The sequence below is a fragment of the Gymnoscopelus microlampas genome, assembly GCF_963454915.1.
Source record: "Gymnoscopelus microlampas genome assembly, chromosome: 17".
Classification (NCBI taxonomy): domain Eukaryota; kingdom Metazoa; phylum Chordata; class Actinopteri; order Myctophiformes; family Myctophidae; genus Gymnoscopelus; species Gymnoscopelus microlampas.
This window is the reverse complement of record NC_139954.1, coordinates 24,092,089-24,117,200: the sequence shown is the minus strand read 5'-3', so window position 1 is coordinate 24,117,200 and position 25,112 is coordinate 24,092,089. Positions and strand designations below refer to the sequence as shown.

The 25,112-nt window shown below is 41.1% G+C and overlaps 3 protein-coding genes across 4 annotated transcripts; 1 reads left to right on the top strand and 2 right to left on the bottom strand.

Moving 5' to 3' along the window:
- Positions 1–50: 50 nt before the first annotated feature.
- On the bottom strand, positions 51–5,140 carry p2ry8 (P2Y receptor family member 8). 2 transcript variants are annotated; one of them, XM_084084751.1, is made up of 3 exons: positions 5,117–5,140; positions 1,867–2,168; positions 51–1,223 (listed from the first exon to the last, which is right to left on the bottom strand). In XM_084084751.1, exons 2-3 carry the CDS (start codon positions 2,148–2,150, stop codon positions 452–454), a joined length of 1,056 nt encoding a protein of 351 aa, XP_083940877.1. In that variant the 5' UTR covers positions 2,151–2,168; positions 5,117–5,140; the 3' UTR covers positions 51–451. The 2 variants fall into 2 exon arrangements, with proteins under 2 accessions (XP_083940877.1, XP_083940876.1); XM_084084750.1 differs by lacking the exon at positions 5,117–5,140 and adding an exon at positions 4,603–4,709.
- Positions 5,141–7,561: 2,421 nt separating this feature from the next.
- Positions 7,562–24,741, bottom strand: upf3a (UPF3A regulator of nonsense mediated mRNA decay; the record flags this gene model as incomplete). Its single annotated transcript, XM_084084562.1, has 10 exons — positions 24,586–24,741; positions 23,385–23,491; positions 11,029–11,135; positions 10,488–10,586; positions 10,151–10,261; positions 9,940–9,995; positions 9,692–9,850; positions 9,221–9,354; positions 8,583–8,883; positions 7,562–7,735 (listed from the first exon to the last, which is right to left on the bottom strand). Exons 1-10 carry the CDS (start codon positions 24,727–24,729, stop codon positions 7,562–7,564), a joined length of 1,392 nt encoding a protein of 463 aa, XP_083940688.1. The 5' UTR covers positions 24,730–24,741.
- On the top strand, positions 12,992–14,306 carry LOC311064648 (eukaryotic peptide chain release factor GTP-binding subunit ERF3A-like; the record flags this gene model as incomplete). Its single annotated transcript, XM_084084561.1, is given in 2 exon segments — positions 12,992–13,485; positions 13,487–14,306. Coding segments are annotated over 2 exon segments (1,314 nt in total), but the record flags the coding sequence as incomplete, so codon positions are not given.
- Positions 24,742–25,112: the final 371 nt, after the last annotated feature.

Sequence of the window (25,112 nt, the reverse complement as noted above, 5' to 3'; positions counted from 1 at the left end):
AATGTTAGCTAAGCTTTATTTTGTAGCCCAATATTAAGAAGCATGGCAATAAAAAATAGAAAATCTATTAAGAGTTATATATTTCAGATAATTTAGTATTCTATTGCATATTTTATTTGCATGATACAAGTCTAACAGCTCAGATACAGAAATACACACATAGGCTACTACTCACATATACTTACATACTGTACAAACAATGTATCAAATACACACAGATTTCCTTTAACGAAACTCACAAAAGCTGAAGTGTGATGTGGAATATGTCACGAACAAAGGATGTTGCAAAATGTCATGGGCACACTACTACTGTCATGGGATTTTGTGTTATCCTATTATTACCATAAATGTCTTACTGTACCTCGGTACTGTTTTCATTTCTGACTATATTCTTTATTCAATCAAGCAATACCACCTCCACCGCTACCATCCCCCCAGCTCCTGCAGAGATTTACAAGCTGCTTGCATGTGTTTTGCCAGACATCTTGGCATGGTCAGCCTCGTGTCCTTCAGTAGCGTACTGGGTGGAGAAGATGCTCTCCCTGTGCTCCAGTCTCCCTGTGGTCTCACTAGTACTGTTCAGACTCAATCGTAGCATTTTCCTCAGCTTTTGCCGGAACTCCTTGGAAGCCAAGTAGTAGATGATAGGGTCCAGGCAGCTGTTCAAACAGCTGAAGGTGAGAGACAGCTTGTAGGCCATGTAGAGGGAGCCCCCGTAGAATAGCCGGCGCACAGTGTGTGCGATGAGGAGGATGTTGTTGGGGGCAAAGCAGAGGGTGAACACCAGGAGAACAATGACCATCAGGCGTATGGCCCTGTCCTTCTGGTCAGTCTTGGCGTCTCTGGACAGCTTGCGTATGACACGGATGTAGCAGAAAGTGGTGATGAAGAACGGGAGGAGGAAGAGGATGAAGACTAAGGTGAAGATGAAGGTGGCCCAGGCTGTTTTAGATGGCAGCATGTCTTTCTTCAGCATGTCAAAGCAGGTGGTGATTCCCAGGTCTGGAAAGTGGTAGGTGAGGTCCGTGGTCATTAATGGGTAAAGGACGGCCAGGACCACAGCCCACATGCCGAGGCAGACAAGGATGGGATATATGCACTTCATCTCCTTGGTCTGCCTGTACAGCATAGGCCTGACAATGCCCAGGTAGCGGTCAATACTGATGGCTGTCATGGTCAGGATGGAACAGTACATGTTGGCGAAGAAGACCACAGTCACAATCCTGTGGGAGACATTAAAGAGTCAGGGTAGATTTACTTTATGCAGGCATAAAGGCTGTTTTAAGTGGCACCTGTATCTAAACATGGCTCACCATGACAGCATTAGAACTAGGGGTGTGCCGATATATCGTCCCGCGATATATCACGATACGTTTTCACGACGATATGTATCGTTTTTGAAAAAAAAAATATCGTTTTGAAAAATGTTTTTTTTTTTTTTTGTACCAATCAAAATAATCAGGCATGCAAACAGCCCCGAGGTGAAAAGGGTGACAACATGTTGTTTTTTTTCGGGTCAGGTGTCACACTATTGCCCTATTTGGATTCAAAACGGCTGAAAAGCTACAAGTTTGCATGTCTGAATAATGCAAAAACAGAATTATTTGTTTGCATTTCCTTTTTTTCTCCCCTATTTATTTTCATAATAAAAAAAGTGCGTATCGTATCGTATCGAAATCGTATCGAAGTTGTGAGCCAAATATCGTATCGTATCGTTTCGTGAAATTAGTGTATCGGCACACCCCTAATTAGAACATAAGTCAAACTTCATTCAAAAAGTAAACACCCTTTCAGCTTCATCGATATTAAGGTAAAAACTGTGTTTTTCCTATCAAACAAAGAACAAACAACAACAACAAAAGATACCTGCACATGCTGGATCCCAGGGTCCAATTGTATCCTTGCAGCAGATAAATGATTTGGAAGGGCAAGGCGGCGCCAACGGCCAAGTCTGTAAAGGTCAGGTTGATCATGAAGATGATGGATGGCGTCTTGGGAGATGTGCAGAAGAGGAGGAGGCACATGGAGAGGCCATTGCCAGCTAGATTGACGACAGTAATGATGATATAAATGGCAGAGATGCCGATGCTGGCATCTGTGTTCTGGAACAGTGACAGGGTGGCATTGTCCAGCTTGGTACTGTTAGACATCTCTCATCACCTGTGTGCCTGGGTTTAAACAGACAGACAAATGCATCAGAGGGGATTACAGTGACATGTATAGTGAGTGACATGCCTTTGTTTAGTGATATTTGTTTCAAATCTGTATTCTCTACACATCTGAAGAACAAACAACACATTGCAGTTGTATTATAAAACAAAAGGTACACAAGACTGAAGTCCTTCGATAATACAATTTCCCCATTTTGGAAAAGGCAGAAATGCAGTAGCTTTAGTGCTTGCAAGGTCTTGATTATCAAGACAACAATATACAGTTGATGACTATAGACAGAATACTGTAGATGTCACTGATATGTCTATACCTCAACTTCCTAATGAATTGTGATGCTTGTCATCAGTGTTGCAATAATCTTCTTGTGCTTGCTCGTTGCAGCTTTTCCGATCATGTGTGCAATTTGACATATTTAGGGTGTAGTCTTCACACAGGAAATGGGCATGTTTGATTTTTCAACTGCCATTGTACCAACTGTTTGCACATCTGCTTGAAGCCCTTGCATCTCCAACTGCAACATTTTTGATTAGCTCATGCATGGACCCTACATGCATGGTGCAACAGTACAAAATATTAACACCAGAACCAGTGTTGAATTGGAGAAGTTGAATGGGATGTGGATGTGGACTTGTCTTACCACATATATCTAAATATTTAATCAAGCAACTGCACACAAAAGCCAGAGTAGACATGAAAATTGACCACAGACGTGTTTTAACATGAAATTCCCATTTAAAGGGCAAGACCACTTTGGTAGAGGTTTGGGTTGTGTAGTTACCTTGCCATGATGTAACTCCAAAGGTGAACAAGAAATCAAATAAAAAATAATTGCTCCATTGATTAGAAATTGATAATTCAAAATATGCTCCTCATTGACTTACATTGTACGCTGAAACAGCTCTGAAAGTCACTCTTTTAGCTCATAAACGAACGCAAACAAAGTTAATTCAGACAATATAGAGCATCACCAAACCCAGTACTGTTTGTTTTTTAATACAAATTTTAACTTCCTATTGATTTTACTATTTGAACATCCGGATCCACGGATTCAGTCCGGATTTTCTTCCTAATAAAAATGGCAAAATCAACAGGAAGTTAACATTTTTATTTAAAAAACGAACTTTGCGTTTGTTTGCGTTTGTTTATGTGCTAAAAGAGTGACTTTGAGAGCTGTTTCAGCGTAAAATGTAAGTCTGAATGACTTAGTGAGGAGCATATGTTGAATTATCGATTTCTAATCACAGGAGAAATAACTGGAGTTACATCATGGCAAAGTAACTATACAACCCAAACCTCAACCAAAGTGGTCTTGCCCTTTAACATACTTATTTTCATTACATTGTTAAATTGAGATATATCAATCATGTAGTGAAACAAATCGGTCTACATGTCCTAAGATAATGCATGAATTTAATTCAGTCTGACGAGAAGCAGGGATAAACATACATGCCATCGCCATACCAAGTGCAGAGACATGGATTCCACCCCCCACCCACCCAACACATTGGATGCAGTATCTAATGAATACACAAAATAATTGTGAATCTTCATTCACATTCCTTCATGGATTTATATTCCCTGCATTTCTGATACATTAAAAACTAAATTAGTTATTGGAGTGACTATATAGAACTTCTTCGCCAGTACATGGTGCTATAATAGGACTAAAAGTGGTTCTTTGGCTTGTAATTGGGGGACCTCTTTTGGTGCTATAAAGCATGAATATTTAAATGTGCTATATACGTTAAACCATTAGAGGTTTGTACTTTGGAGTGTGTACAGATGGAGCCGCAGTGATGGCTGGTAGGCATGTCTCTTTTGGGGTCCCTGGAATATTTCCTTATAGAAATAGACACAGGGGGGCCTTCAATATAATAGGGGGCATTAACATTGAGAACCGATGCTTTAACATGTTATCCTCAGGAAATACACTGTAATTCAATGTCATTTTTATTATTTGAAGAACCAATAGAGTACCCCTAAATAACCATATAAAGTGTCTTAGCAGGTTATTTGCATGGCTGCGGTGATAACCTGTAACCACCACTGCACCACACAAAACTGTAAACACCACCATTCATGTTTGTAGTGTACCATAAAATCTCCTACAAAGGGTCAATGTAGTGATTCTAGTGAACCAATCTCAGCCCAAATACACACTCTGGAATTCATTTGACGAAAATATAGGGTATTTCAACACGCTCAACAAAAATATCAATGTTTTATGTTCTTGTATCTAGCTTTGGCAAATGTAAAATATTGTAATATCACTCCATTGTTCTAATGTACAGTATCTAAAGCTACTTGCAACATCTCAAAAGGTTTACTATTGTCATTATCTTAATATTATTATAATTATATTAGTATTATCATCGTATTAATACACTGAAAGTAAATCAAACCAAAAGTGTAAGTCAGTTGAGTACTCACTTCTGTATAAGAAGAAGACCATAGAAAATATCAAAGTAGAGCAGACATGTGAGCCAGTTGGGGATGAATGCATACATACAATGTGTATACGGTCGACTGAGCAAACACGTTTGGCTGTTACTGTACGAGGAAGTGACTCCACTGACACCCGGTTTAGAAATATTTTTTTTGCTGTTATCTGGAGGCTCACCAAGTGAGAGTGTGACTGGGGGAACTCTATCTTATTATGTTGAGATAGATGACACAGAAGCCCATATTTTTCAAGCTGAAAAATGTTATGCCCTCTTTTTCATAATCCAGATTTAATGCCCCTTTTTAATACCCAATTTGCACCCGTTTAGACAAAAATCTGTGTTTAATGGTCCATTCATAGACATATCAAGTCATAGTCAATTGTTGTGGTTTTCCAGTGCCTTCAATCTGAAGAGAAGTACACTACATTTACATATTTCTTTCATCTTTAATTGTCAATGCCCCCCCCCTGGTTAAATAAGTTGATGATGTCCTTACTTACCCGCCATCCCCCATCAGTCTTTTGAACTGTTTTAATGATTCTTTCCATGTCATCTTTTCAGACTCGTTATCGGATATTTTACAGAATACAAGTGATCTTTATTGAGAAAACAAACAAACAAACAAATAAACGTTAATACGTTATATACACAATTGCAATGCAAAAGCCAATACTTTGCCATAGAAGTTATGGCTCACGTTGCTTTCAATTTCAGTCATAATAAAAGTCACTGTTTAACTGTTAAATGGTAGTTAACAGGGACATACAGTAGGGTTTACAGGGAGATGATGAAGAAAGAATAGAAAGAGTGGGAGAGGAAGAGCTGAATGAGTGTCGAAACGTCATATCTGCTGTTTGTCACAAATAACAAAACCTTTGGAGCATTCAACAAGTGAGTTGCGAGCTCCGCTTTGTTCTTATGATTCTGTTCTTACAGTTTGGCTCAGCACCAAGGAACGGAGGATTTGCGTTATTTGTTCCTTGAGTGAGTAAGATCTCCCCCCACTCTCTCTCACACACACACACACACACACACACACACACACACACACACACACACACACACACACACACACACACACACACACACACACACACACACACACACACACAAACACGTGTCATTATGAAAGTGAATGTTTTGAGTGAAGTGAGGGTGTTTTTCATGGCACACCACATGTTCACGAGCTCGTGTTGGTTGCTTCCTGTGTAAAGTTCTGTGTAAAGGGGGGGGCATGTGACACAACACAACCAGTGCTGTGATGCAATACAATTGTCACACTAATTACTACTTCATAAATAATGTTGCTAACATATTACCACCAAATCTTCCTGATTCCTGATTTCCTGTTATTCTAATCAAACCATAGACCAGATCCATTTTTATGAGCTTTGGATATCACCTGCTCACATAATTGTGTTATGAACATTTAACATTTATTTCTGAGCACAACTACATGCCCGGACAAACCTTAGCACATCTTTGTGCAAATGCCATATGTGCAAATGACTTGTCACTTGCAAACTATTATTATGAGCTATACAGCAGATAAATGTGGCCTCACCTTAACTAGTCTGTCGGTCTAGCTAACCATTCAGACTGAATTACAACTTTTCATTTTCTCAAATCACTTAGCTTTATTAGATTAATTTAATATTTTCACATAAAAAAAAAAGAAAAGAAAAGAAAATACATTAAATAACACAATTCACAAATGAGCGGAAAAATACCCAAACCAAAACATTTAAGGCATTACACCTAATTCATTATGTTGATATTAGTAGCCTTTCCATCACACATTGAACAACTGATAGCAATGATAGAACATTTTGGAAACCACATCATAAAAATTCATAATCTCTCATTGAATGGTTTTGGAATCAGAACTATTTTTTTTTAATATTGTTTTCCTCATACATGGTTAGTATGACATTAGGGTATGTCACCTCCCTGGCCAAGGGGTGATACTATATACAAACAGCTGTGCTGCCTACAACACCAACAGAACAAGATTATGGACAAATTGTCATAAGCTATATAAAAGTGAGGGTGATTTCTCTCATTCACATGCATTCATCACACACAAAAACACATGAGATTTCTTCTTGTTAAATATTTAAAGTTTCTACATCCGTTATCTTTAAATACAATTCTACTGGCATTATATTTCTTTATGATAAAATCTATAGACTCTCTTTAAAAACATCCAAGTTGAATGGACTCTCTACAAAGGCTTAGAAATAAGTTCTCTTGTGGAGGATGAGGTCACACGTTTCACAGGCAAAGTGTGGACTGCCTTGAGCTGGTTCTTATGGGTACACAGTTCAAAATCAAGAAGAAAAGCAACAGCATGGGACTGTCTCACATAACCTCATGTCACCAGGATTCCCGCAGTACCTGTGGAAAGCTTGGTTTTCGTTCCGAAACCAGTGTGTTCCGGTCTAGAGCGCGCCTTCCATATCCGGTAATTTTCACACACATACTGTACATACAGTACACGCACCGTTTCCATATGTGCTCTATATCCAGACCAGATCATCAACCTGCAAAGCAAATTGCTCCCAGTCCAGTCTCACATGAGGAATAATTTACAGGATGGAACCCTGGCTAGCAAACAGCGGTTCAAATATCTCACATGAAAATTAGCTTGAAGCTTCAATGTACGACATTACACGTACTGAAAATACTGGGTTATTGTGCTATCATAAATAAGGATTGTTTATTCCTCTTCTCATGGTATTCTGATATACTAAACGGTGAAAGAGTTGTATTACTTATTTTGACTGATGTTACTTCAAAACAACAAACGTCTTTACCATTTTATCATTCAAAGCTCATAATTCTGTTCCCGCCTTGTATTACCATTCAAACCTTAAAACCATGGGCTGTAGCTGAATAGTTCATTTACTTTTTTTGCACGCTCTCTTGCAACATCGGATTGCAGACTATTCATCTCTATTCTTTTCTGATCCACTCGCCATGGTGACAGCCTCATAGCAGTGCTCTGCCCCAGGGTCTGGTGAGTGGCCAACAGGAACGCAGTCGAAACCTTTTCCTGCTGAGCTCATACGCTTACGGTTTCGTGCACCAGGCTGGTAGAGCTGCATGGCTGGACGGTCCTGTGGAGAGACAGGAGAACAGAGACATGCGAGAAAAGAGCAACACCATTTGCCAACACTGTCCACAATTCAAGCCATAGTGAGTTACTGTCAAAAGGCTTCAAATTATGACTGTTCAAGTGAGGAGTCCGCACATTTGAGTATTTTCAAATAGTCAAATATCTTATGACTCTTGATAGGCGGTAAGGTGCAATGAGGCCAAGTTATGCTATGCTATTTCCTGAACTGATGCTGGACAGAGCTGCCAAATCTCACCCTTTGAGAGTGAGAGTCACGCAATTTAACCTCTTCACACGTCTCACGCCACACTTGCCATTTCACACGCTTTTTTCCCCCTCTCACAGCAAAAAAAAAAAAACAGCAACCGGGTGGAAAACGGAACGCTCGTCCTAAAACACACTGCCCCATTTTTTCCCCGGATTAGACCCGGGGCGAGGGTCTTTTAGGACGACGCCGATTCTTCCTTTTTGCTTGATATTGTTTGATGGCAAAACAATCATGACTGATACACATGAAGACCCTTCACAGCTAATAGAGAATTTAAAATTGTAAGAATCGGTTCAGAATTGAATGAGTATACGGTTAAATGTGAACTCTTTCTGCTAAAAAACGGAAAACCGCGAAAAAACGCAAATGTTCTGGCCACACATGCACGCACGCGCATGTGATGACACTAAAGTCTCACTAGATTTTCCTGAAACTTGGCTGCCCTGCAGGGATGATCTATAGATGTCATTCGATGATCAATCAGAATTCTGGAAAGGTGATGGGGGTTCATAATATTATAGGCATGTATATAATGAGACTCAACAACAGCAGATACCCCCACCTTTCATCTCATGCTCACCTTCTCGCTCACCTTGTTTCGGAGGCGCTCTTTCCTGCTACCCAGATCGTCCCTGTCCTCCTTGCCCATTTTGTCCCCACTATCAGGGCAATAGGAGTAGCCATGGTGGTGCCCGTCTTTCTTTGCTCTGTCCTGGCAGTAGCCCTTTCCCCATTTAGTCTCATCTTTTCGACGCATAAACTTGTCAAATTCATAGTGGTGTCGTTGGCGTTTCCTCTCCTCATCTTTCCCACGGTGATCCTTGTCTCTCTGTCTGCGGCCATGCTGCTCTCTCTGCTCCTTGTCACTCTCAGGCTGACCTCTAGTGGCCAAAGTGGAGATTGAATAGACACCAGACGGTTAACCCCATATGCCCCACTCCTTCTTCATCGTACAATGGTGTCATGAGGCAAGAATTGCCAATACACGTTGTGAGCTTGTAGATCTACTATGTTTGCTATTTTGGAATATTTCAGACAAATTTCACCTATATTGACATGCCAAAAATAGGGACCCCAGGGTGAAAGTGGTTAAAACGAACACATGATTATCGCCACTACCTCTATTATTGACCACCATAAACAATGTCTTGTATAGAGAGCGACCTCTACTATGAGACACAGCACCCTGGCTATGGTTAAATATTTCAACGTCCTTACTTGTCCTTAGGTTCCTTTGACTTCATTTGTCCACCGGATTTCTCCCATTTGCCCCTTTCTGTCTCCCCACTGTCACCTTTGTCCTTTAGTCGGTCTGAGTCGACATCATCATCTCTGTCACTCTTCTTCAGGAGCTAAGGGGATGAGAACGCAGGGGATACATGTGCTGCTGGATAATGAATGCACTGTATGTATGCTAGGTACTTTGCAAAATCTGAGTGCTAATGTAGCTCTGGGGAGGGTAAAGATGGTCCCTTAAGGCTAATTTGTACTTTGCTGCTCACCAAAAATAACTGGTTTTATGTTTTTAATATAACTTATTAGGTTGGAAATCTCTTATTATCAGCAAGTGACACTGTTGTGTGATGAAATATAAAGTTGGCTTTATGGGTCCATTGTTACACTTTCAGAATTAAAGCAACACACGTAGGTAGATCAGTAAGTGGATTATTTGGTTAAATGGAGAGATACCTTGATCTTAATCTCTTTCTCAGACAGTTTCTTCTGCTTCTCAGCCTCCTTGCGTTTTCGTCTTTCCTCCTCTCGTCGCTTCCTCTTCTCTTCCTCCCGTTGCCGTTTCTTCTCTAGTTCCCTCCTTCTCCTCTCCTCTCTCTTCTCCTCTCTTATCCTCTGTGGGGGAAAGATCTGATGACATTACACGAGTACTTTGAGATGGACTGTATATACTAAATCAATTATTTTTGAAAACATTTTCTTGCCTGTTTCTCAAGCTTCTTATTCTTGATGTACTCCAACAGAGGTGTGGTTCTTTTGGCTAAAGAAAACAATTACAAACGAGACAAATGGGTAGAGAAGTAAACATCATACATTTTGAACGTGGCTGCAGCTCTACAGGATTGCATCTTTATCTTTGTAAATCCCATGGCACACAATTCTGTTAATTGCTCCCTATATGGACTCCTACAGTACCTATGAGTTCTCTTGTCCTGGCCTCTATCTCTCCCAGTAGGGTCTCAGGGTTGGCCATGGATTTCTCCTCATCACAGGAGTAATTCTCCAAGAACCGCTTATACTCTGGGTCTGAGGTTTAGGAGCAAGGATATTTCAGACAAAAGCCTAATTTATACACCTCAGCATGATGACGTGTCACTTGCCAAAAACAGATTTTCAATGCACTCAAAATTGGGTCTTTTCGGCAAGCAACACTGTCGTGTGATTGAGTAAACACATAAATGTAGCTTAAGCATAGTCATACAAATGCATAAAAGAACAGATCATTCAATCAATAATAATCAATAATTACTACCTTCCTCGATGCTCCCAGTTTTGGCATCTTTCTTTTTCAGCTTCTTTTTGGAAATTTTCTGAAAGGGTGCAAATTCTACCACCGCGGGAAATTCCTGACCTGTGTCAATATTGAAGGAAAATAAATCATTACATCCAGGCTTATATGACAGGCTACTAATCAGATGGTAACTATGGTACTGGTTTAATCTATATCTATGTGGCCTCTGTGTCCATAAAATACACACATGTTCTATTTGTTTCTCATAATTTGATGTGCCGCTCTTTAACCTGCATGGCAACTCCTCTCTCTCTCAGGTGCCAGCATTGTGTTTATGTGACATGCAAGCTGAATGAGTAATCATGTAAAAAATATTTTGTAATGGTATAGGACTATAATCAGAATAATCTGCAGAAAATGGTGGGTGGGGAATATATTTATACAAAAAAAACGCCAAGGGGTGGCAATTACCATCCCCTGGGACCCAAATGACGCACCGGGTTCTGGTGTAGAGCCAGGTAATTTTAAGAGCATTATTTGAATAATGTTCCACCATAGTTACCTTTGTTGTCAATAAAGACATAGCCATCAAAGCGGTCCCTAAACAGAAGGATATCCTCAGGGTTTTTGAAGTTGATATATGCTCTGGAGAACAGGTGGGGATACAGACTGAGGAGAGAGAAGGGTGTCAGACTCACATCACAACAATGAACATGTCCATCATCAACACAACGTCAGCAGTTTCTGACAACATCAGAGATATTCGTATCTCCATATTTAGTCAATCGGACGTATGTTACTGGGTACCGCACTGGGTACTCCGAGATTGGGGGCAACAGGTACAACGGGTATTGCATAAACGGTAACGGGTACCACACTGGGTACTCTAACAAGGGGTACAGTGATTAACAGGTACAATGTGATGGGAATTGCATAACCGGGTGGGACATGCATTCCCAACTTGTAGGCACCGGTCTAGTACCTTCAAATATAGTACAAATCCTTAACAGTGTTTTCTAGGCTCACAAACATACAATAAACTTACTTAAAAATACTGCAGACTACTTTGCAGCACATTTCAAGTCACACATCTCTTCCTCCAGCAGCAATGGAAATGTCTTTTGGCAGCATGCAGTGGTTTCCCTGCTCCCTCCCTTTATTTTTATGCTTCATGCCTCAACGCCAAAAGTTTTACACCATGATTCAAAAACGTTATATCCTACTATAAATGCGTGAAATCTCTGCACATGTGCATACGTGTGAGTGTGTCTGTAGTTCACGTATCTCAAGAACAGTTCAACCGATCAACTTCAAACTCGGCGAGCGCATCACCAAGGACCCATGGGAGTGCGGTGACTGGTGTCGAGTCAGTCAGATAGGCGGTTGTCCAGCACCGGCGATCTGAACATGCCCATATATAGGCATATATGGAGAGCCTGTTGTCCAGAACCGCCGATCCAACCGATATGGAGATGACCAATTGACTTCAAACTCGGCGGGTGTATCGGCAAGGACCCGAGGGAGTGCGGTTCCCAGCGTCAAAACGTCGGATAAGGCATGTATGGAGATCCAGTTGTCCAGAACCGCCAATCTGACTGATATGCCCATATATGGGTATTTCTGATGACACCAGGGATCTCCATTTATGAGCATATATAATGTCTGTCGCTCCATTTATGAGCAACAGATAGGCGGCAGACAAAGGCTCGACTGGCTATCTAAATCTGAGCTAAGACCCGCTGCAATGGTGTCCAAGCAGAACTTAAACCGAGATGTTCAACCCAAGTGGTTCACAAGGTGAAGTAGACGGTGAAAGAGAATCAGTGGGAAGGGCTCTGTAGTCACCGGAGTATCTGGGTTGTAAGGCCCTGGCTAGTACATGGTAAGCTCTCTGGGAGAGGTTTGAGGATCGTCTCTGGGGTCATCGTTGCATTTGAATCTATCAATGAGATTCCCTTCCCTTTATATCATTGGCTACAGTGCTTGTGTCATCCCAGTGAAACAGTAGCCAACATGGAGCTACTGTTTCTGTTTTCATATGGTTGGTTGTCTCCATATATGGGGATCTCCCATGTATGGAGACAACCGACCAAACCAAGTCTGACATCATAGTCTTCTACATATGGATATAACTAACATACCTAGCTCTGACATCAGAGAACCCCTCCTGGTGCCCCATATATGGAGTCAACCAAAACATCCAAGACTGACATCATCGCTTGCTCCATACACGGATATGACTGACATCACCTTAATGACACTAACACTGCGACCCAACGTATAAAGGCAAAGGAATCCCTAGGCTGAGCTCAGTGTCATCAGCGGTAGTCAAGCGACCTTAACTCTCTGCGGAGGAGTAAGCGCATATACAATTACAAATAGCTGGCCTTACAACCCAGTTAAGCATCACAGCGGCTCTTGAGTCCGGTTTAAACAACCAGCCGATTATCTGTCTTTTACATGGTCGCCACCATCGATGGAGAGGATGGAGTATGAGGAAGTAATACCCAATGTGATGACCTCCCCTTCCGGACGCTCCCAGGAAGGAGCACGTCAATGTCATGTTTATCAGACACGTAGATGCTGGCAAGTCCACTATCGGCGGACATATCATGTATCTAACAGGAATGGTAGATGAGAGGACCTTGGAGAAGTATCAGAGGGAGGCCAAGGAGAAGAACAGGGAATCCTGGTATTTGTCATGGGCTCTTGACATTAACCAAGAGGAGAGAGATAAAGGAAAGACAGTGGAGGTGGGCCGGGCATACTTTGAGACAGAGAAAAAGCACTTTAACATCTTGGATGCTCCAGGTCACAAACGTTATGTGTCCAACATGATAGGAGAAGCATCACATGCCGATGTGGCTGTGCTGGTGATCTCAGCCAGGAAAGGTGAATTTGAGACTGGCTTTGAGAAGGGCGGACAGACACAGGAGCATGCCATCCTGGCCAAAACGGTTGGGGTGAAGCACCTCATTGTCCTGATAAACAAAATGGATGACCCTACAGTTAACTGGAGCCATGAGATATGAGGAATGTAAGGAGAAGTTGGTGCCATTTTTAAGAAAAAAGGTGGGCTTCAACCCCAAGAAAGACATTTACTTCATGCCCTGCTCTGGTCTGACTGGAGCTAACCTCAAGGAACCAGCTGAACTGTGCACTTGGTATACAGGATTACCACTCATTCCATACTTGGACAGTTTGGCAAATTTCAATAGATCAAATGACGGCCCGGTTAGATTACCCATTTTAGACAAATACAAGGATATGGGCACTGTAGTTCTGGGGAAACTGGAGTCTGGTTCCATCTGTAAAGCACAGCAGCTCATTATGATGCCCAACAGCAAGCATGCTGTGGAGGTGCTGAGCCTCCACCACATGCCACAAGATGAGGAGACCGATCACGCCACCCCGGGTGAGAACCTCAGGCTCCGACTGAAGGGCATTGAGGAAGGCGAGATCTTACCCGGGTTCATCCTGTGTAATGCTGAGAATCTTTGCCACGCAGGGCGCACCTTTGATGCCCGGATTGAAATCCTTGAACACAAGTCCGTCATCTGCCCTGGTTACAATACGGTTCTTCACATCCACACCTGTGTTGAAGACGTGCAGATCACCAACTTAATCTGTCTAGTGGACAAGAAGTCAGGTCAGAAGAGCAAAACGCGGCCACGGTTTGTCAAACAGGACCAGGAGTGCATCGCTCGTCTGCAAACAGCACGAATCATCTGCCTTGAGACCTTCAGAGAATTCCCCCAGATGGGACGGTTCACTCTGCGGGACAAAGGAAAGACCATTGCCAGAGGTAAAGTACTGAAGCTTGTTCCTGAGAGGGACTGAAGAGGGCAGCCACACAAGAGTCCCAGTGAGAAAAGGGCGGGCTTGGGGCGGAGGCTTCATTGGTACCCCGGCAATAACTTGTCAGCGGTCACGGCAGCTCCAACCTCGCCGCCCCCTTTCACTAGGCCTTGCAAAGACAAGCTTAAAAGCACTTCTGTGAAAAGTGAAACCTGCTTCTAAGCAAATTATAGAATCAAGATCAATGTAATGTTTTTATCTTTATTATATTGTACATTGTACTGCATGCTGTATCTTTATACTATTGCTTTTCCTCCTGCCTTTTGCGGAATGTACACAAAAAGAAAATAATAATTTAACTCATTCCTAAACACTCACGCACACACTCATACACACACACTCACTTATCATTTTTCAGATACATCTCACATTTTACAAGGGACCGCAATGGAAATAAGCTTTCAGCTTTCTTGAGTTTTATCCTTTTGATGGTGGTGCATAAATGTATGTATTGTCTGTGTCAATAAACAATCAATCAATCTGTCCACATGTGTCTGCTTTCTCATATTGAGATCTCATTTATGCCAATTCTGGGGTCAGCCCCCCCATACCTTAATCTAGTCTACTCTAATTTAGAGTATATTTCCCTTTTTATGCTTTCAGCAATGAAAATGACAGATGGCAGACAGACATGACATGGCACTGAGGGGTGATTTGGGGAAAACAAGACGGCATGGCATGGCTTCCATGTGCATCTCACAAATCATGTCGATGATGCCATATTGACATCATAATGTAGCTCTAACATTATTGACTTCCAAATACGGAGTTATCTACCTCTCTAAGGATAAAGATTGTATATTTGTCTCCGCCAGGAGGCTATGTTTTCGTTCTCGTCCCTCCGTGTGTCCACCAAGCTAACATTGGTCAAGCTTCACGTGACACGTGACAATATGTTGAAAGGGTGTGCTTTGATTGGCTAGCGAGACGCATGATAAAATAGAAACCTATAAATAGGTGTGTCACTTCAAAAGATCATTTATATATTTTGAAGTGAGGTAAGACAGGATTAATCAGGAACAGTACTGGCGGAGACCTGTGCTCCGAGGAGCACATTTTCTAGTTGTCTCCGCCAGGAGACTATGTTTTCGTTCTCGTCCTTCCGTGTGTCCACCAAGCTAACATTGGTCAAGCTTCACGTGACACGTGACAATATGTTGAAAGGGTGTGCTCGATTGGTTAGCGAGGCGCATGATGAAATAGATGAAATAGAGACCTATAAATAGGTGTGTCACTTCAAAAGATCATTTATATCATCATTTATATCTTTTGAAGTGTGGTAAGACAGGATTAATCAGGAACAGTACTGGCGGAGACCTGTGCACCGAGGAGCACATTTTCTAGTAAACATTCATTTTGGTAGTCTTTCTGGCAAAACCTCTGGTAACCCTGTTGTCATTGCAACCGTATAGACCGTTTGTCTACATGGAAGTACCGCTCAACAAGTTGTCAGAAACTATATTCATTAACTTTACAAAAACATTAATAAAAACAATGCCTATGTCATTTTGGTGACACTTGTGAATAACCATATTGGGTAGCACTTTACAATAATGACCCGTTATAAAGCATTTATAAACGTTTATAAGTAGTTTGTAGACTATTAAAAAATCATTAACAACCTGTTTGTTGACATTTGTAAATGATTACTAAAACCTTTATAACTACAGTTACAAATCATTTGTAAAGTATTAGTAAGTAGTGAACTATTCATGAATAAGCCAATTATATACATCTGTAAAAGATTATTAAATCATTTGTAACGACCCATTCTAAAGCATTTATAAACGTTTATAAGCAGTTTGTAGACTATTAACAAATCATTAACAACCTGTTTATTGACATTCGTAAATGATTACTAAAACCTTTATAACTACGGTTACAAATCATCTATAAAGGTATTAGTAACTATTCATGAATAAGCCATGTATAATACATCTGTAAATGATTATTAAATCATTTGTAACTGATGTTACATAATATATACAAGCTATTGGTAGCATATATACAAGCTATAGAATGCAGACACCAAACAATTACTAGAATTATCATTCATGTTAAGCAAATGATGCGTAAGACATTCGTAAAGAGTATGTAAACCATTTGCAGACGTTATCATGAGCCTGAGCCTAGTTGCTTCTTTTGGGCTTGTTTTCATAGACCTGTCCGCTTGTTTCTTTTGCAAAATCTGGCAACACACTGATTACCTGCATTACACCTGCAGTAGCCTACTAGGGAGGAAGTGAACAGTGATGCAGTTGCAGACTGGACAGAAATATGTCTAATTCATGTTTTATGTTTTAACTGTCTTGTTGCAGGTGATCGAGGTAACATAAAATGGCTAATCTTACACACATGAAGTAGCATTATGACTAGGGGGTATTTTGATGGTGGCTGTTTGTATCCACAATGTTTGTTTTGATGTGTAGGCTAGTAATGTCCTCCATGCTTAGCAGTTTAGCTTAGCAGCTAAAGCTAACTTGCACTGGGAGGTGGTGACTGCAGAGGCTCCAAGCTGCTACTCTGTGATTCTGTTGTGATTAATTTCTTTGTTTAAATGTCAGTGTGTGTGCTGTGGCCAAGAGTTGCTACATTTTATATCTTAATAAATTGTTGTATACTTGTATACTATATAACGTTAGTTTTGCCACTTTTTGATGTCACATGTTTTACTAATCACTGTTAAACATGAAATAATAATGCATAGTCTTCACTTTACAACAAGGCCCATGATAACGTTAGCAAATGGTCAACACAATCTTTACGAATGTCTTACGAATCATATATTAAACATGAAAGATAATTCTAGTAATTGTTTGGCATCTGCATTCATGAAAGCCAGGTAGTTTGCAACAGGTAAGGAGAAAGTCACATTAACAGACAGTTGTAAATGATGAACTGTCTTCACTTTACTATAGGGCACATAATAACATGTACTAAGGATTTATAGATATTTAACTCTACTCAGAGTCATAAGTTTACAAAATGTACTAAAGTACAGTGAACGTCTGTGCGGTTTGTCTTCATCACTGAAAATAACGTACATGTAAACTGATATAAAACTGCTGTCATGTGCAGTTGGGGTGAAGAAACACAACCATTTCACTCCTAATAATACCTATTTGATTTGACATCCTGACTTGCTGCTGTAGCTGAGGCTTCAACCTGTTACCTGCGGCTCACTAGTCAGTGACTCTATCCATTCACCTACAGCTGTTTCCTTGGAATCTGTGGTTCTGAAACGTTTTGTTGTCAACCCCCCAAATTGACATGTATTTGGGCAGTGGACCCCAATGTGAAAAGATGTAGAGTCAGGGCCCCCCATGAAAAAGATTTATATTTATGCTGTAACACATTTTTTTAAAGTTATTTGTCTTGTTTGTTGTTCAAGTCAAAGCACCAGGAAGGCTGTACTTGTCAGCCATCTGTTAGCTCAATGGGTTGAGAAGCAGTATTCATGATCCAGAGGCCATGAGTTCAAATCCCATTGATGTCTTTCCTATGATTCTTTCCTTTGCAGACTGGCTTCCAGAAGATCAACTGAAAACTACCAGGAAGGCTATATTTGTCATCCAACTGTTAGCTCAATGGGTTGAGACGCAGTATACATGATCCAGAGGCCATGAGTTCAAATCCCATTGATGTCTTTCCTATGATTCTTTCCTTTGCAGACTGGCTTCCAGAAGATCAACTGAAAAGTACCAGGAAGGCTGTACTTCTCAGCCATCTGTTAGCTCAATGGGTTGAGACGCAGTATTCATGATCCAGAGGCCATGAGTTCAAATCCCATTGATGTCTTTCCTATGATTCTTTCCTTGAGTGGGTTCGATTCCCACTCCGAGTCATGTGTCCCCGGTAACTTGGGGCAACGGATAAATTGACTGATATCCTTCGTGATGCTTCCCTTTGCAGAATAACTTCTAGAAAAACAAGTTAAAACCACCAGGAAACCTGTAACTCTCAGCCAACAGCATAGCTCAACTGGTAGAGCGTCTGTCCAATAACATGACTTGACTTGACTTGAGTGGGTTCGATTCCCACTCGAGTCAAGTGTCCCCGGTAACTTGGGGCAAAGGATAAATTGACTGATATCCTTAGTGATGCTTCCCTTTGCAGACTAGCTTCTAGAAAAACAAGTTAAAACCACCAGGAAACCTGTAACTCTCAGCCTACAGCATAGCTCAACTGGTAGAGCGTCTGTCCAATAACATGACTTGACTTGACTTGAGTGGGTTAGATTCCCACTCGAGTCAAGTGTCCCCGGTATCTTGGGGCAACGGATAAATTGACTGATATCCTTAGTGATGCTTCCCTTTGCAGACTAACTTCTAGAAAACAAGTTAAAACCACCAGGAAACCTGTAACTCTCAGCCAACAGCATAGCTCGACTGGTAGAGCGTCTGTCCAATAACATGACTTGACTTGACTTGAGTGGGTTCGATTCCCACTCGAGTCAAGTGTCCCAGGTAACTTGGGGCAACGGATAAATTGACTGATATCCGTAGAATAACTTGTAGGAGTGTGCTGGTTCAAATCCAGTACAACCCAGGACCGAGCGGTCCTGGGTTCGATTCCCACTAACGTCAAGTCCCCGGTAAATTGGGGCAGCGGATAAATTGACTGATATCCGTAGAATAACTTGTAGGAGTGTCCTTGTTCAAATCCAGTCACCACCTTAGTAACTGAAACCGAATCTGGCCAATTCGGTCTCAGTTACTGAGATAGATAGAGGGTGTGTAGAGTAGGCGGAGTAGAGTAGTGAGTAGAGTAGGGGTAGAGTAAAGAGGGAATATAGTCGGGGAGTAGGAGTAGGTCCCAGAAGGGCCCAGAGTAGGGGGAGGAGTAGGAATAGGGGGAGGAGTAGGGCCTAGAGTAGGGGGAGGAGTAGGAATAGGACCCGGGGTAGGAGTAGAGCCCAGAGTACTACATCTCCCCCTACTCTGGGCCCTACTCCTACTCCTCCCCATACTCTGGGCCCTACTCCTACCCCTACTCTGGGTCCTACTCCTCCCCATACTCTGGGCCCTACTCCTCCCCCTACTCTGGGCCCTACTCCTCTCCCTACTCTGGGCCCTACTTCTCCCCCTACTCCTACTCCTCCCCCTACTCTGGGCCCTACTCCTACCCCGGGCCCTATTCCTACTCCTCCCCCTACTCTAGGCCCTACTCCTCCCCCTACTCTGGGCCCTTCTGGGACCTACTCCTACTCCCCGACTATATTCCCTCTTTACTCTACCCCTACTCTACTCACTACTCTACTCCGCCTACTCTACACACCCTCTATCTATCTCAGTAACTGAGACCGAATTGGCCAGATTCGGTTTCAGTTACTAAGGTGGTGACTGGATTTGAACCAGGACACTCCTACAAGTTATTCTACGGATATCAGTCAATTTATGCGCTGCCCCAATTTACCGGGGACTTGACGTTAGTGGGAATCGAACCCAGGACTGCTCGGTCCTGGGTTGTACTGGATTTGAACCAGCACACTCCTACAAGTTATTCTACGGATATCAGTCAATTTATCCGTTGCCCCAAGTTACCTGGGACACTTGACTCGAGTGGGAATCGAACCCACTCAAGTCAAGTCAAGTCATGTTATTGGACAGACGCTCTACCAGTCGAGCTATGCTGTTGGCTGAGAGTTACAGGTTTCCTGGTGGTTTTAACTTGTTTTCTAGAAGTTAGTCTGCAAAGGGAAGCATCACTAAGGATATCAGTCAATTTATCCGTTGCCCCAAGATACCGGGGACACTTGACTCGAGTGGGAATCTAACCCACTCAAGTCAAGTCAAGTCATGTTATTGGACAGACGCTCTACCAGTTGAGCTATGCTGTAGGCTGAGAGTTACAGGTTTCCTGGTGGTTTTAACTTGTTTTTCTAGAAGCTAGTCTGCAAAGGGAAGCATCACTAAGGATATCAGTCAATTTATCCGTTGCCCCAAGTTACCGGGGACACTTGACTCGAGTGGGAATCGAACCCACTCAAGTCAAGTCAAGTCATGTTATTGGACAGATGCTCTACCAGTTGAGCTATGCTGTTGGCTGAGAGTTACAGGTTTCCTGGTGGTTTTAACTTGTTTTTCTAGAAGTTATTCTGCAAAGGGAAGCATCACGAAGGATATCAGTCAATTTATCCGTTGCCCCAAGTTACCGGGGACACATGACTCGGAGTGGGAATCGAACCCACTCAAGGAAAGAATCATAGGAAAGACATCAATGGGATTTGAACTCATGGCCTCTGGATCATGAATACTGCGTCTCAACCCATTGAGCTAACAGATGGCTGACAAGTACAGCCTTCCAGGTACTTTTCAGTTGATCTTCTGGAAGCCAGTCTGCAAAGGAAAGAATCATAGGAAAGACATCAATGGGATTTGAACTCATGGCCTCTGGATCATGTATACTGCGTCTCAACCCATTGAGCTAACAGTTGGATGACAAATATAGCCTTCCTGGTAGTTTTCAGTTGATCTTCTGGAAGCCAGTCTGCAAAGGAAAGAATCATAGGAAAGACATCAATGGGATTTGAACTCATGGCCTCTGGATCATGAATACTGCGTCTCAACCCATTGAGCTAACAGATGGCTGACAAGTACAGCCTTCCTGGTGCTTTGACTTGAACAACAAACAAGACAAATAACTTTAAAAAATGTGTTACAGCATAAATATAAATCTTTTTCATGGGGGGCCCTGACACTACATCTTTTCACATTGGGGTCCACTGCCCAAATACATGTCAATTTGGGGGGTTGACAACAAAAGGTTTCAGAACCACAGATTCCAAGGAAACAGCTGTAGGTGAATGGATAGAGTAACTGACTAGTGAACCGCAGGTAACAGGTTGAAGCCTCAGCTACAGCAGCAAGTCAGGATGTCAAATCAAATAGGTATTATTAGGAGTGAAATGGTTGTGTTTCTTCACCCCAACTGCACATGACAGCAGTTTTATATCAGTTTACATGTACGTTATTTTCAGTGATGAAGACAAACCGCACAGACGTTCACTGTACTTTAGTACATTTTGTAAACTTATGACTCTGAGTAGAGTTAAATATCTATAAATCCTTAGTACATGTTATTATGTGCCCTATAGTAAAGTGAAGACAGTTCATCATTTACAACTGTCTGTTAATGTGACTTTCTCCTTACCTGTTGCAAACTACCTGGCTTTCATGAATGCAGATGCCAAACAATTACTAGAATTATCTTTCATGTTTAATATATGATTCGTAAGACATTCGTAAAGAGTGTGTTGACCATTTGCCAACGTTATCATGGGCCTTGTTGTAAAGTGAAGACTATGCATTATTATTTCATGTTTAACAGTGATTAGTAAAACATGTGACATCAAAAAGTGGCAAAACTAACGTTATATAGTATACAAGTATACAACAATTTATTAAGATATAAAATGTAGCAACTCTTGGCCACAGCACACACACTGACATTTAAACAAAGAAATTAATCACAACAGAATCACAGAGTAGCAGCTTGGAGCCTCTGCAGTCACCACCTCCCAGTGCAAGTTAGCTTTAGCTGCTAAGCTAAACTGCTAAGCATGGAGGACATTACTAGCCTACACATCAAAACAAACATTGTGGATACAAACAGCCACCATCAAAATACCCCCTAGTCATAATGCTACTTCATGTGTGTAAGATTAGCCATTTTATGTTACCTCGATCACCTGCAACAAGACAGTTAAAACACATAAAACATGAATTAGACATATTTCTGTCCAGTCTGCAACTGCATCACTGTTCACTTCCTCCCTAGTAGGCTACTGCAGGTGTAATGCAGGTAATCAGTGTGTTGCCAGATTTTGCAAAAGAAACAAGCGGACAGGTCTATGAAAACAAGCCCAAAAGAAGCAACTAGGCTCAGGCTCATGATAACGTCTGCAAATGGTTTACATACTCTTTACGAATGTCTTACGCATCATTTGCTTAACATGAATGATAATTCTAGTAATTGTTTGGTGTCTGTATTCATGAAAGCCAGGTAGTTTGCAACAGGTAAGGAGAAAGTCCACATTAACAGACAGTCATAAATGATGAACTGTCTTCACTTTACTGTAGGGCACATAATAACATGTACTAAGGATTTATAGATACTTTAGGAATGTTTAACAAAGCATATGTTAAACATGAACAAGCTACCAATAGCTTGTATATATTATGTAACATCAGTTACAAATGATTTAATAATCATTTACAGATGTATTATACATGGCTTATTCATGAATAGTTACTAATACCTTTATAGATGATTTGTAACTGTAGTTATAAAGGTTTTAGTAATAATTTACGAATGTCAATAAACAGGTTGTTAATGATTTGTTAATAGTCTACAAACTGCTTATAAACGTTTATAAATGCTTTAGAATGGGTCGTTACAAATGATTTAATAATCTTTTACAGATGTATATAAATGGCTTATTCATGAATAGTTCACTACTTACTAATACTTTACAAATGATTTGTAACTGTAGTTATAAAGGTTTTAGTAATCATTTACGAATGTCAACAAACAGGTTGTTAACGATTTGTTAATAGTCTACAAACTACTTATAAACGTTTATAAATGCTTTATAACGGGTCATTATTGTAAAGTGCTACCCAATATTGTTTAATAGTGTTTAGAAAAGTTGTCAAAAACACATTATGTAGAATGGGTATTGTGAACTTTTTATTTTTCCTTGGCCTACTATTGCCAGCGTGCACAAGTAATTTGTCAATGCAATCTTGCATATGAATTAAGTGATGAGTGAAATCAAGTCATAAGGTATGAATGGTATTGCATAACTGGGTAGAGCATGCATTCCCCACTTGCATCATTCCCGACTTGGGAGGTCCTTAAAAGCATTATGCCCGTATAGACATACAGTAGAAGCTGGGTAGAGAGATTCAAAGTCCAGGAATGATTTATTTGCAGGATTGCTTAACAGTTTGTATTTTATTTTCTTCAAGTTTGTTATTTAGCATTTTTCCTGTGTGACAGTGACTGCGGGAGATCTCTAATTTTGGGATTATTTATTCAACAAACTACATTCATTACCTTTGGTCAGCGGGGAAGAACTCAAAGTAATCATAGGATGGAAGAGGACTGAGTTGCTCCTCTAGTTGGTCCTTTGACAGGTTAGGTGGAAGCCTTCGAATCACCACCTGCAATCATTCGGAACATTTTAACCATTATTGCAGGAAAAATAGGCTTGAATCAAGACTATCATACATGTATTTTATCGAGTCTGACCATTACTTTTGTATCTATGATATGCAAATGTCAAAATGGATAAAATACATCTATGATAGTCTTGATCCAAGGCTACAGGAAACCACCAGTGTAGCTATCTCTGCACAGGTTTAAGTATGTAATGTTCTCCCGTATTCTACTAGCATATAGGTTACTATGATAGGCTATAGTAACTGTAGCCTTGCACATAGTGTCGAAATAAATACAATTTGGTGCAGGAAATAATGCAAGGAATCGATTTTTTTAATTACAAAACAACAGATTGCTGAGCTAATGTATGTAGCCTACAGTATAGCCAATCTATTCTGCATTCCCTCTCTGCTATCCAATATATCAACACGAAATCATAGCCTACTTCAATTCAAGCCATGAATACAGAGATCATTTCGACGAGGTCATGTCATGTTCACACTCGCCCTTGTATACACTGTATACACTGGTGGTCCGGGGACCACCAGTGGTCCTTGAGGGGGTTCCAGGTGGTCCCCAGCTAAATGATGGAGAGTTGGTCACCAAATGGACCCTTATAGATCTTTAATCTTTAACTAATTGAGAGTGTAAAATGAAACCAAATGGACCCTTACAGGTCCATATGGTTTGGATGTTATGCTCTCAAGAGTTAAATCATATCATTATTAAACATCTGCATTACTTAATTAAATAATTGTTATTTTGATCTGTTTGCCTGTTATCTCGATTCTCTCCTATGGCACCACATCAATACAGCATGGAATTTGGGACAAAATCGTATCCAATGATAACAAAATATTCTAAGTCTTGGGTCTGAGAGTCTAAATCTCATCAAATGGTGGCCCTTGGCTCAAATACCGAATATAATAATGGAGCTTGATATGAAAAGGGTTGAAAATGAAAACCAGTGGTATATACAATATATTCCTACGGTCGCTGTCCATGGTGCTGAAACTCTCCCACCTCCATATCGGCTCCAGATAGAGCGTAAACAATGCGCCATATCGCAGAAGCGGTGTGGCCCTACTTTACTTACCTTTGTGAAAACCTCTTTCTTCTCTTCTTTCTGTTTGGAATTGCACGCATTCCCGTCCTGCTCTCTCGGTACGTCTCTGAACTGTATTTCGACGACGGGTTTCTCCCTTCCTCCGGTCAGCGTTTGGTCCTTTTCAGACCTCATTTCTCTCCATCTCCCTCTCTCTCTCGCAAGCGACTCACTGCTGTTCCCTCGCGAGAGTTTACAACATCATACCGCGATAGTGGAGAGGTAGCCCTTATACATGACAACATGACTGTCATATCATGACAGTCATGACGAAACTTCAACCTGTTTTTTGTACTTTCTCCATTTACAGTCCGTACATCTACATAAAAGTTCAAATTTCAAATATAAAGTGCTTACGCTATGGCCACAAATGTTACAATTTACTTCGGGTGGGTGATAAGTACCAGTATTTTCCGTATTGTTCAATAAAAAGCATTTTAATCTGATCGGCGGCCATTTTCTGAAAGAGTTATTATTCATCAGAGTGCAATACACCTCCCAACCGATAGGGTCACGTA